We start from the raw sequence: 13,913 nt of genomic DNA on the forward strand, positions 1-13,913 counted from the left end.
AGACAAAAGTCAAATTAATACCTATCAGAGAGCAGCACCCAAATTTAATCGATGGAGTACATTGCCTTAAGAGGTTTGATTTTCTATGGAGGAGAATACTCACCACACATACAATGTATATAAAAGTTACAATGCTTTTAGTTCATGTGTAGCCTCAGTTGTATGAAAATGCTGACAACTAATACTTTCTTTTTAAGTTGTATCTATAATTAATCAAAGTTTAATTCAAAGGTCTCCAGATATTCTTACTAGTTTGCATTTATGCAGTGTAGCTAATTCAGTTAAAATTCAATTCCCTAAATCACTGAAGCTTAATGTGTATGTCTGATGGGGAAAAAATGAATTCAATACTATATTTTAAATAGTTTTAAAGAGTGTTAAAATGGCAATTTGGAATTCAGGTTTAAAATGTAAACCTATCTGTATAAATACATAGAAAGAAAAATATTTATTTATTTATTTATTTATTTATTTATTTATTTATTTATTTATAGAAAGCGTGAGCAGGGGAGGGGTAAAGGAAGAGTGAGAGAGAGAGAGTCCCAAGCAGGCTCCACACTGTCAGTGTGGGGCTCAAACCTACGAACCATGAGATCATGACCTGAGCCAAAGTCAGATGCTTAACAAACTGAGTCACCCTGGTGCCTGTACATATATATTTTTTAAATTATAGATAAGGAAATTTTAATAGTACAGGTGTTTTTTTTTTTTTTATATAGAGACACTTAAAATTGAGATTTGTATATGATTATGTAAATGAATCTACAAAAGCTCCCTACTTAATTTGTGGAAACCAGTTCTAATGTAACAAGTCTATGATACAGGGATGAGGTCAGGAGATAAAGGACTATTTGGGAAGAGGGCCTATTAAAAACTTTATGGCCAGCTAAGATAGATATAAAGGACAAAGTAGAAGATGATAACTTTGGGAGAGGTGAGTTAAGTTGTCCTCTTTTCAGTAGGATTAAGGTATTCACCACTAGGGTTGTGAACTGCTTAAGGGGCCAGTGATGATGAATGAATGGCCGGTAGAGACTTACAAAGTTAAGGATTGTAATAGCACTAGGACCCAAAAGTCTGCCTAGCAGTGGGTGAGGGTTAGCAGCTTTGCTGGGAAGAATTGGATCAGACTCCTGGCCTCTCAAGTACTATTTCATGCTGTGTAAAATGAGCATGGATTCAACTGTACCACAGTCAGGTACATGACATTTCGCATTATTCTATTTTACCGTATCTAATTGAATCAGACTTTGAGTCCCTGCATGCCAGAGTAGCATAATGATTGGAGTTTTAAGGCAATGGGGAAAACTGAAAACAAGACTCCAAAGCCAAATATGACATTGCATTTTGGAGATTTCACAAGTGACTGAAGTATATGGTGAGTCCATATACTTTACCTCTACATGCAACAGGAATACGTCATGTTTGCTATTTGCTTGTTAAGTATTTTTCAGTAAATTTTTTAATATTGTGTCGTAGTTAAGAATGTTCCCTACCTTAGAATTCCCAGTCTTGTTGTAAGGGGCAGGGACATAAATTAATTGCCTAGGGAAAACTTAATGGAAAGCCTTAGTGATAGAGAGGTTACAATTTGCTACTACATTTGTCACTGTCAGAGAACACATAAATTCTACAGTCATTACCAGATGAGGGGTCTTTCCTCCTCCTCTTCCCATAGTTCTTTGTTCCCCACTCTTCTCTGTGATATTATAGATTTAGTTTCAAGTCCACTGATCATAAGTAATCACTGTTTTATTTGTGGATGTCTTGACTGATGGAATTTGTTAGTATTATATCTAATTGGGTATAAGTACATAAGACACTGGAGAAGAGGATAAGAATTCAGAGTTGTTTTGAGTTCCTACAGAAGGTCTTAACAAAAATAAATGAGTTTATTTTCAAAGGGATGCTTATATTAAAGAAAAATAGCTAACATGGGTTTGATGCATTACTTGAGTAGGAAAAAAAAATTTAAGAAACAGAATGTTACACACATAGGCAAGGATATATTAATGCTTTTAATGTGAATAGCACTGTTCCTAAACACGGACTAAATATTGAGGAATGATGGGGCACCTGGGTGGCTCAGTTGCTCTTGATTTTGGTGCAGGTCATGATCTGGTGGTTCATGGGTTCAAGCCCCACATCTGGCTCCGCACTGACAATGTGAAGCCTGCTTGGGATTCTCTCTCTCCCTCTGTCTCTCTGCCCCTCCCTGCTTGCATATTCTCTCTCTCTCTGTCTCTCTCTCTTTCTCTCAAAATAAGTTAATAAACTTTAAAAAAATTTCAGGAGTCATGAGGAATCATTCAGGTATTCTGCAACCACTTAAATCTTACTGTAGATGAAGGAACATTTAAGAGCTATTCACTATTCTCTTTAAGGATTAAATTAAAACCCACTAAAATAAAAGAAAAAGGAAATTGTGTCAAATAAAAAAATAACGGTTGTTATAGGAATTGTGAAATGAAATAGAGATTGAAACATAATAAAGAGTTATTTTTTTCTTGAATGAACCGGGAGGTAAATGGAAAGTACAGTGAAGGTGCCCTATCTCTTCTAATTTTTGATTGAATGACACCCATTGAAAATCCTGGGAACTTTATTATTTCAGATTTCACATTTTTTTCTTCAAATATCTTATGGGAGAAACAGTAATAAATTTCTGTTCTTTAAAACAAACTGTATTTTTTCTTGGCTTATTGTTAATAGGATAATATGGGAAGTTGGTCAAATTTTTTTTCTTTTTCTTCTTCATTCTTGTGGTTTCCATCATCCAATGCCCTAAGCAGAACAAATTCTCCCTTGGGTTGAAAGAGTTTTGAAGCATTTAAGCCTTTAATGATCTTCAGTTATATTCACTTCTTGAACAAAGCAGCTGTAGAAGCATACATTGACAATGGAAATCAATCAGTTTTAGGCAGCAGAAACTTCCACCACAAGGAGAGAGATATGTCTTTAGGTGGGTACTCACTCTCCGGTTGACAAAATAGGCAGTTTCCTGGAACTAAATGTACTGAACCAGAACCAGAGTCAGGATTTTCTTTTTGCTGGGGCGTTCTGATGATTTCTACTTACCACTGTGGTCCTTGGGCAAAATTCATGATTATATTGTTCAAACATTGTTTTTTTTTATTAGGAGAAAGTTAGTAAAATCATTTTCAATGGAAAACAATATATAAAAAGACCTTAAGCATTGTTTTCTACTTTTCAGTTCCATTTCATTCAATAGCCATTATTGAATGTTGTTCAGTGCCAGAGTCTGTATTAAAGGTGATAATATAACATACACACAAACAGCTTAAGGAACCAGTTCTGTAATTTAGGAATACATTACAGATTGAAGAGGCAAGATATAAACACGATATAAAGGCTATATAACAAATAGATTAAAAGCAATGGTTCTTATGCAATAATGCTATAATAATTTTTATTTTCATATAAGATTGTCTACAGACAGTTTTGGCTATTATCAGAGATAATAATATTAGTAATAGATAGCATCTGTTGAACACTATTTGCCAGACACTTTCTTATATTGTCTTAATCCTTATAAAATCTTTGTAATAGAGGTATTTCTATCTTTTATTTCAAGATGAAGAAACTGAGGCTCAGTGAGGGTAAACATTTTAGCAAAATAACAACTTAGTAAGTTTGAAGGCAAGTAAGTGTGAAGTGTTTTGAGCCCAGCTTTGCTTGGCAGTTCAGCCCACATTTCTTACCATTATACTAAAAGTCTAGACTCAATTTCCAAGGAAGTTGGAGCTAATGGTGAGTGTGTTAGGAAGAATGATCGATGCTATGACATGTTCTAGACAAAAGATTGACATTACATCCTCCATCCCCAGTGTTTATCTTTGTGCTATCATTGTGACTTAGACCACTTAATAATTATTACACACAAGTTTAAGGATAAAGTATTTTTATAATGAATGAAACAATTTTACTGTTTGGACCAAATGGTATTAGAAAATGTTTTTGATCTCTCTTCTAAGAACACAAAGGGATAAAAGTTCAACCACTGGAACAGTGATTGAAGGAGTATTTGTAAGGCTCTAGCTCTAAACTATCCCAGGCAAGTGCAACTTCAAACAAAAGTGGTATGCACACAATGCATGCAACTGTTTACTTTTCATCTCTTTTTTTTCTATTCCCCAAGCATTCATCTCTTTTTTTTTTAAATTTTTTTAACGTTTATTTATTTTTGAGACAGAGAGACAGAGCATGAACAGGGGAGGAGCCGAGAGAGAGGGAGACACAGAATCTGAGACAGGCTCCAGGCTCTGAGCTGTCAGCACAGAGCCTGATGCGGGGCTCGAACTCACGGACCGTGAGATCATGACCTGAGCCGAAGTCGGACGCTTAACCGACGAGCCACCCAGGTGCCCCAAGCATTCATCTCTTTAAGCCAAAATGCTCGGTGTACTAGGGATGTGAGAGCAAGAGTGGCTTAGGGTTCCCAATCCAGTGCCAGACACGAATAGTTTCATGGGTTCCTTGCCCTTTCATCTCTACCTTTGCTTCATTATGAATCTACTTTTCTAGGTAATCAGTGGTAGCAGGTTCATTCCTAACAATTGTGGGACCTGAGGTGAGAGTATAAATGAAGGCCTACACATTTTGTGTCATTATTATTTATCATAAATCAAATAATTTTATTAAAATATGACCTATCCTCCCACTTTGACAGAAATATCTTTATAATAACTTGGATGGACAGGTGAAATGTTAGAATTTTTGGACTCCTCAGGAGTATGATGGCATGGGGAGAGATAGACTCCATCCTTCAGCCACTCCTCCTTTAACTAGTTCTGTCCAGTATCACAGGAGACTTTGAACACAGTGAAAGGACACTTAACTCACACATCCAGCATCCATGCATTCTTTCCTCAAACATCTACACCTGGCCCACCCATCCTTGCTAGGTATATACACATTGATCTCACAGTCTGCTGACTGAGAGAGAGAACTGGAAAGATGATATCACAGGCTCTTGATGTGGGCTTAGGGCAATTTGGGGATGAACTTCTGGGATCACAAGAATCTGGAGCATGTCTTCTCTAGAAGAAAGGAGCGCAGGTCCACATGGGTACTTCTCTGTAGACTTTGCCTGTTGGGGGCAGGGTGTGGGGTATGGCTAGAGAAGACCCAGAGTCCTCAGCAAATATTTATTGGTTTCTCTCTATGTGTCTGTACTGTGGTCGCATGAGACATGAGTGAACAAATCGAAGTGCTTGCCCTTGCAGAGCTTATATTCTGAGAAAGGGAGAGATAGATTATAAATTACTAAATGTAGTAAGTGTATGCACTATATAGTACATTAGAACATGAAAAGTACTGTAGAGACAATAAAAATTAGAGCAGGAAAAGGTGGGAGAGTTGTCATGTTAAGTAGGTCAGTCAGCATTGGCTTCAGTTGAGAAGGTGAAATTTGAGAGGGAAAAAAAAAAACGAAAATTTGAAGGCATTGAGGAAATTAACCAAGAAGATAACAAAAGGGAGAGAAACTCAGGCCTTTAAGGTTATAGTGAGCACCTTGAAGTAGGACCACACTTGGCATGTTATAAGAACATGGAGAGCAGCAAAACTGGAATGGTATGAGCAAGGTAGAGAGTTAAAAAAAAAAAAAGAAGTTATGAAAACAAATGATGACCAGATCATACAGTGCTGCACTGTGCATCAGAACTATAATGATAGCCATAAATGTATAATTTTAAATTTTTGTGTAGCCATAATAAAAACATAAAAAGGAAGGTTAAAATGAACTTTAACAATGCATTTTATATAACTCAATTTATCTCAAATGTTATCATTTCAACCTGTAATCTTTGAAACCAAGAGTACATTTTATACTTACCACACTTCTCAATTAATACCAGCTATACTGCAATTGCTTGATAACCAGATATGTCTAGTTGTTGCTACACTGTGAAGAAAAGATAGATTTTGACTCATCATTGAAAGAATTTTGTCTGTTACTTTGAGTGACTTGGGAGATGGTTCAGGTTTTTAAGAATTGAAGTGTCATGATTTGATTTGTGTTTAAAAAATGATCAGGTCAGGGGCGCCTGGGTGGCTCAGTTGGTTAGGCGACCGACTTCAGCTCAGGTCATGATCTCACAGTTCATGGGTTTGAGCCCCGTGTCAGGCTCTGTGCTGACAGCTCAGAGCCTGAAGCCTACTTCAGATTCTGTGTCTCCCCTATCTTTACCCCTCCCCTGCTCATGCTCTGTGTCTCTCTGTCTCTCAATAATAAATAAACATTAAAAAAATGATCAGGTCCAGCCTTAATTGAGAATGCATGATAAGGGATAAAAAATAGAGACAGGGAGACCTATTGCAGTAATCTTGATAAGGAACAATCATGGCTCAGATGAAAACAGTGGCTGACGTAAGAAGTGTTGAACCTCTGATCATTCTAAAGGTACAACAAATAGGATAGATTGCATTTGGTGTGTGAGAGGGGAGTCAAAAATGACCCCAAGACTTTGGCCTAAATAATAGGAAGGATGGATTGACTGAAATGAGAAAGACTGCTGGAGGATGGGGGCAAGGAAGATGGGTGTTCAGATTTAGATAGGTGTATCTAGGAAGTCTATGAGGCATTCAGGTGAAGATGTGGGGTATGAAGTTAGATTTGAGTCTGGAGTTTAGCAGACAGGTTAGAGGCAAAAGTTTGGAGATCATCCAACTTGAAAGTAGATAAAGTCACCAAGGGAATGAGAGAGGATAGATAAGATAAGAGGTCTAAACTGACATGAAATTGATATTAAAATAACATCAAACAGGAGCGCCTAGGTGGCTCAGTTGGTCAAGCATCCAGCTCTTGGTTTCATCTCGGGTCATGATCTCATGGTTCGTTAGTTTGAAGCCCACATTGGGCTATGTCATGACAGCTCAGAGCCTGCTTGGGATTCTCTCTCTCTCCCTCTGCCCCTCCCTTGATTGCTCTCTCTCTCTCAAAAGAAATAAAGTTATTTTTTAAAATAACATCTTCAAACATTTTACCACTTTTGTATATTTATTTTTTTAAATCCTATTGCATATGTTCATAACTGTCATGATCTTGTTTATTTTACTGAAAAACTGTAACTTTAGATGAAGCCTGAAGGCTGTATTTTGTGACTTTTTTTGCTTTAAAAAGGTGTTACCAATCCTTCCAGTCATTAGCTTATATTATATTAAACAATAGACAATAAAAATAAAAATTGTAGTTGTAATTAAATTAGAGACCATTATCAGTCTTTAAAACGTATTTTTCATATATGGGTTTCCCAGAGATGTATATGTTAATTTGATAACTATATAGCATTAAGCACCAATAAGGTTTAAAATCTGTCCCGTAGTCTACAAACTAATGCAGCTTTGTTTTATTTGTGATAAGCTCATTAATTTGCTTTTATTTATTTATTTTTTTTTTTATAAAAAGTTAGGTTGATGGCTAGGTATTCTTACCGAACTTTAGTCTTTCAAAGAATGAGATATTTATTCCTTAAATTATATTCAAATTCTAGGTAGGAAGAATGTTTCATCAAAAATATCCATTATTTTACTGTAAACACACTTTGGACTTTTCTGACCCTCTGCGATCTGTGATCTTATATTATCCAAGTAATTATTTACGATATAATGTGGAAATTAGCGTATTAAATTAAAAGCTAAAAAGTAGAATTGAATAACTCATTTTAATCTAAATGACAACATAAACATACTGACAAATAATCTCTAATTTTTTAACAAAAGGAATTGTTTGTGTCTTTTCAGTCTATTCGAGAAGTTACAGGCTACGTGTTAGTGGCTCTTAATCAGTTTCGCTACCTGCCTCTGGAGAATTTACGCATTATCCGTGGAACAAAACTTTATGAGGATCGATATGCCTTGGCAGTATTTTTAAACTACAGAAAAGATGGGAACTTTGGACTTCAAGAACTTGGACTAAAGAACTTGACAGGTAAGGAAAATACACAAAATTTCAAATATGCTTTCATTATCAATATAATGCAATAGGCATGCACATATGTGTGTATGGTTACTGTAGTATGTGTTATATTCAGGAACACTATAAAGGACTTAAATATCTACTACTTACTCATTTTATGGGAAATAATGCCTTGTGATGCCCTTGCTTTTATTTACAGGTATTGTAAGTGCAGTCTGAAGGATACCATAATACTGTATCTCAGCTGAACAGAAGTACATACTAAGGAAATGCTCAGTGACTGAAAACTGAGATAGGAAGCAGGTTTAAGAATGCTATGTTTGGTGGTCTCAGGTGAACAGTGGACCATATCATCAAATCTCTGTAATAAATAACACCATAACCCTCACTCTCGTTGGAGCTCAGTAAATATACAGCCTTTATATCTATCTCCACTCATCTAGTTTTTTTTCACAATCCCTTATTTTTGGAAAACATAGCTAATTTATTAATTTAATTTTGACTTATCTTATTCAGTAACTCACTAAATGCCATTAGAAATTGTTTCTTAGAATGCTTAAATTTCATCAGTGATTTACCCCCAGCCCAAGACAGGAAAAAGGTAATTGTTAACAACCTAAAATTATCATCCTGCTCCAAAAAACAAACAAAACAAAACAGGAAAAACACTTTGTAGGAATTTATTTTGTAAGCTGGTTCTCACAATCCTGCAGATATCTTTTCAGTCTATGTAGTTCATAGTTCACAAAGGCTATGGTAGGATGTTTGGAACAAGGTTTCTAATCATGAATTTTGCTATTCGTGCCTATAAACAAGTAGTGCTAATTAGTAACTATCATTTCATAGTGGGATAAAGGAGTTTAAACTATGAATTTAACCTAAACTAATATCATATATATTTTTCATCAAAATATGTAATGATTTTATGTGTTTTTGAGGCCACTCAGTGGTAATGTTTCTTGATATTAAGATATTTAAATTAAAATTGCCTTCAAATACTAAATAAAAATAAGATTGATATTTTCAGGTTACTAAAATTATTTGTTTTGTTCATTGACAGTGGTTATAAATATATAATTTTAAGTTAGAAATAGCTTCATAGTTGGCCAAACATGTGAACTAAATTTGGATATTTTGGATGAAGAAAGGAAGACTGATTATATAACTTATTTTGATCATGATTGCTATAGAATTGATGACATAATGGTAAATGCAAATTATTCAGAATTTATAGAATCCTTCATTAACATTTTACTTTTTTATTCTTTCCTTTCAAATATAGTTTTCTTACTGAAGAGCAGAGTTTTTGGCTAAATTGCTACTTGCATGGAAATAATGATAGGAAGAAGAATTTTAGAAATGCAATGGATAGAGAAAAAATGATTAAAGTAGGAATCTAAAAATAATATGATCTGGTTAAAACTTTCATAGGAAGAATTATAGTTTATTAAATGATTTTTCCTCTATTTACATTAAAGAAAAAAATGAAAATATTTTAAACATTTTATAGTACATGAATTATGTTATTCTATAATATGTTCTATTTGAACAATCTTTGCATACAGAAAATCAGTCTTTAAAGAGCTTTCTCCTTGGGATGCCTGGTTAGCTCAGTTGGTTAAGTGCCCGACTCTTGGTTTCAGCTCAAGTCATGATCTCACAGTTTCTGAGTTCAAGCCCTGCGTGGGACTCTGTGCTGACAGTGCAGAGCCGGCTTGGGATTCTCTCTCTCCCTCCCTCTCTGCCCCTCCCCCGTTCATGCTCACTCACTCTCTCAAAATAAATAAACTTAAAAAGAAATAAGGAGCTCTCCTACTTATTATTAATTTAACATTAGTACTACTAAAATGTGTTTTAAGTTATTCAATCAAAATTATGCCACACTTAAACATACTTTATTTATTAAGTGAGCTCACACTGTGATTGCTTATGATTATGACAGTTAGTTTATGTCATACCAAAACACAACACTGTTATTTCAAGAACATTATTCCCTATTCTGCCGGAAAGTCTTATAATACTTTTGGTGTGTGCATTAGCAGAAATGAGTAAATAATAAGTGGCTAAGAGAATGAGTTGATTGTTTAGGAAAATAAAATAATGTATTTGTTCAAGAGTTATTATTCATTTCTTTTTGAATATGAAGAAAAGTTCAATATAATAAATGGTGGAAAATTTAGACAATTTGGAAATATTCCAGGCATATTATATATTTATTAGGTGGCTGAGAATTACATTTGAACATCAGTCTAGAATCACTGATCTTACTGTATGTAATTGGGTCAATAGTGTAACTCCAATTTTGAAAATCAGAAGTCACTCAGTAAGCATGATTCTGTTTGTGTAAGAATATATGAGGAAGGATTGAAGACACCTAACTGTTCATATAAACAGGAATTGGGGAAGAAATGTGCTCTTTAGCAGTATCTTAAAGAGCTAAGTGTTCTAGGTAACCAGCAAACATTGCAGTTGACTTCAGATAAGATTGTTTTGTGTTTTGGAAAGGTATTTGTTTTATCTTATTTGTTTATATGCTATACAAAGCAAGCTGACAAAAATTAAAAACAATTTAAGTGTTATATATTAAGTGTAGGGCTAGAGGGCTGGCCTTAATTTTAGGCTTATCTTATGTAATATGAAGGTAAATAGAGAACATGCTGAGTAGTCAGATATCTCATTATTTAATTGCCCTACTGAATTAAAATTTTATCCCAGTCTTTTTTGTTTGTTTAAACTGTTTATTTTTGAGAAAGAAAGACAGTAGGTGAGCAGGGGAGGGGCAAAGAGAGGAGACACAGAATCCAAAGCAGGCTTCGGGTTCTGAGCGGTCAGCACAGAGCCTGATGCAGAGGTCAAACTCATGATCCTTGAAATCATGGCTTGAGCTGAAGTTGGACGCTTAACTGACTGAGCCACCCATGTGCCTCTAAAATTTTAACTCAGTTCTTAAAGCACCAACTGCTCCTCAGTATCACCTGGGTACAATTACAAATGCACATTTTTGGGCCTTACCTGAGACCTAATGCATCAGAAAGTCTTGTGGTGGAGCCCATCAATATGTGTTTTAAGCATCTTTTCAATGATTCTAATGACCACAAAAGTTGGAGAAACACTGTTCTAATTAAATGTATGTTACCAAGAGATGGTAGTATAATGTCTAGTTAACCTCTTTACACTTACTTTCTAAATAATTTTCATTTACTTATCATCCCCTAGAGAATGGGACAGAGAACAGATAAGTCTGTGCTTTAATGTTGGAAAATACTCCTTTGGTTGTGGTGAGAATGGAAAGAACATACTAGGAACCTTGATGGAAACATGGGTATGAAAGAGCTCAGAGAGAGGAAGATGCTGGGAATAAATTTTCTTCTGTATTGCCATTTGGCAACTTTGCATAATGGTAAACTGTTACAGGGACAATAATAATCATGGTGAATTTTCTTTTTAAGCACTTTCAACAAGATAAATAACAAATACTAGTTGTGGGAATAGGAAGTATGCAATGTTGTGACAAAGAATTTTGAGGTTAAGATTTCAAAGCTTTTGTATATGTATATATACGTATGTATGTATATGTATATACGTATGTATGTATATGTATATATACATATGTATGTATACATATATACACATATGTGTGTGTGTGTGTGTGTATATGTGTGTGTGTGTGTGTGTATATATATATATATATATATATATATATATATATATATATATAATTTTTGTTTCTCCTGAAATCTTTTTGCAGTGTTGACCTTGGAATAATACACCTTTATTATTTATTACAGTTGTCTCCTTCAAACTATCTTTGTGTAAAATGGATATTCAGTTAACATGAGGACTGTCATATATAAGGGTTAATGGTTGGATGCCACTTAACACATACATAAATTAACTTTGACCTTACACATTCTTATTAATTAGCTTGATGTTCGCCAAAAGCTATTCTTTGGACTATAAACATGACTATAGATCTTACTTAGATACTTTCATTTTGGTTGTACCCAAAGACAAGAAACACACTTAAACATATTTTCTGGATAAAGAAGAAAATTTGTTTGACTGCTACTGCTCACATTTCCCTGATCCGTTATCAGTTAGGTCCAGGAGAGTGGAGAAGAGTCAGATTCTCTACGCTAAGGATATGCCACACAATCTAAAAAGGAATGACGAACTGTCTTGGCAGTCTCTAGGTGCCCTATTATGCTGGGTCATCATTTCTGATCAGGGGCGAGACCATATTTCTGTCAATGTGTCCTTCAGGCATGTGATCATCTTGAGGCCATTGGGAACGACAGTACTGAATCAGAGGAGCACAAAACTGGAGAGATTTCATTATTTCCTTTGTTAAGGTCACTTGCATATGGCTGTGTGGATTTTATTAATCATTCCCACAATGATGTTCTGCTGATTTTTTTTATCGTATCCTTCTTAACCAAATATTCTTATTCTGAATTCAAACTATCTAATATATTCAAACATAAAATATATTTACAACTTTAATTCTATGAGCTTCTACTTATTTAGTTACCTGTCTGGCCAAAATTTAAAGATTATTTTATTATATGGGGCATAAAAAATGCTATTATATTCTCCTTTTTAGAATTTTATAAAAATACTTAATCTGGATAATATTATACAATTTTTATCTCTATGTGCTATTGTAGATATGAAGGAGTTTTTGAGAAATACCTACGTTCATATCTATACTACTGCTCATATTCTATTTATGCAATGATGACCCAGGTACAAATTTAATACATAAAAAAAGTGCATTTTTCTCATCAAATTTCACCTTGAATATTTGAATTCTCGTTTTATGAATTATGAGAATATCTATTTTGAGTAGATGAAACTTGAGGGGATATCAACATACAATTTATGTTTCCAAATATTAGCCAAGTACTCTATATATTTTCAGACCTACACATTCATGTATTAGTACCTTTACTATTTTATGGCTATTCTAATTGTTTGGTTAAGTGTGTACTGCATAATCTTGATTAGATTATTATTTGATATGTCAACAAACATTTTAAACAAAAAATAAAATGCTTAAGTTTTTTTTTTTAGGGAGCCCACAATAATAATGGAAAGACATATTAAGTTTACTGAGTTCTGGTAGAGTGAAAACAAAATGAAATGCTTAGTTCAGGAGATACATCTGATGTAACAACATTTACGTCTCTTAAACCCTTTCAGCATTATTCAGTGGTGGTCAAATAAATAACCTGACTTTGAAATGGACAGGCCATCTGCAATTGGCTCCATGTATCTCAAATGGGAGTGCAATTTAAAAAAGACCTGTTCAAATGTTAGATCAGAACTTACAAACTGAGTGTCTCTCTGAGGCCTAGATTCTTCATCTTTAAAATTGAGAAGAAAATTCTACCTCACAATGTTTTTATAGACATTAAAGAATTAAAGCTGAGAGCTTGTCAAACACAGTACCTTTCACATAGAGTAGGCTTAGAAAACCTTCGTTTTCTTTCTCTGCATTGTTTTGTTTTTAGCTTTTCTTTGTGTCAACACACTGACAAAACAAATGTACCAGTTTCTGCATATTCAGATAGGTTTCTCTTGCTTCAATGGGGCTTTGAAAAGCGAACTGTTTAGACAAAAAGATGCTCCAAATTTCAATGTCTCTTCAGATACCACTTTGAAGCTACTTTATGTATAAGATCTATTTTTCTGGCAGGGGAGAAGCCTGAGGCTTTTCTTTGTCTACTCTCAGTATGATCCCTGTCTTCGGTACTTCATAGCACTTCTCTCCTGTCTTTCAGCGCTCATGCCAAGCACCTGTTACCCCAGCTCTTCATTTCAAATCTCCATCATCACGTTTCACCCTTCATTGGCCCTGACATTTGCCTTGACCTAGACAAGAGACATATCCATTCTGAGTTCGTTTTCTGACATTAGAGTTGCTAAGCATTCTTCAACTGTTCTGTGAAAGGTCTTAGTAATGTTTGAATGA

At 34.6% G+C, this 13,913-nt stretch overlaps 1 protein-coding gene across 6 annotated transcripts in view; it reads left to right on the plus strand.

Annotated features, from left to right (window-relative positions):
• Nucleotides 1–13,913, plus strand: part of ERBB4 (erb-b2 receptor tyrosine kinase 4) — a 1,148,410-nt gene that overhangs the window by 608,538 nt on the left and 525,959 nt on the right. For all 6 annotated transcript variants that reach the window (XM_058706132.1, XM_058706147.1, XM_058706154.1 and 3 more), the window contains exon 3: nt 7,765–7,951. In XM_058706132.1, coding sequence (XP_058562115.1) covers nt 7,765–7,951 — 187 coding nt within the window. The remainder of the gene's footprint in view (nt 1–7,764; nt 7,952–13,913) is intronic.

The sequence above is a fragment of the Neofelis nebulosa genome, chromosome 2, assembly GCF_028018385.1.
Source record: "Neofelis nebulosa isolate mNeoNeb1 chromosome 2, mNeoNeb1.pri, whole genome shotgun sequence".
Lineage (NCBI taxonomy): Eukaryota > Metazoa > Chordata > Mammalia > Carnivora > Felidae > Neofelis > Neofelis nebulosa.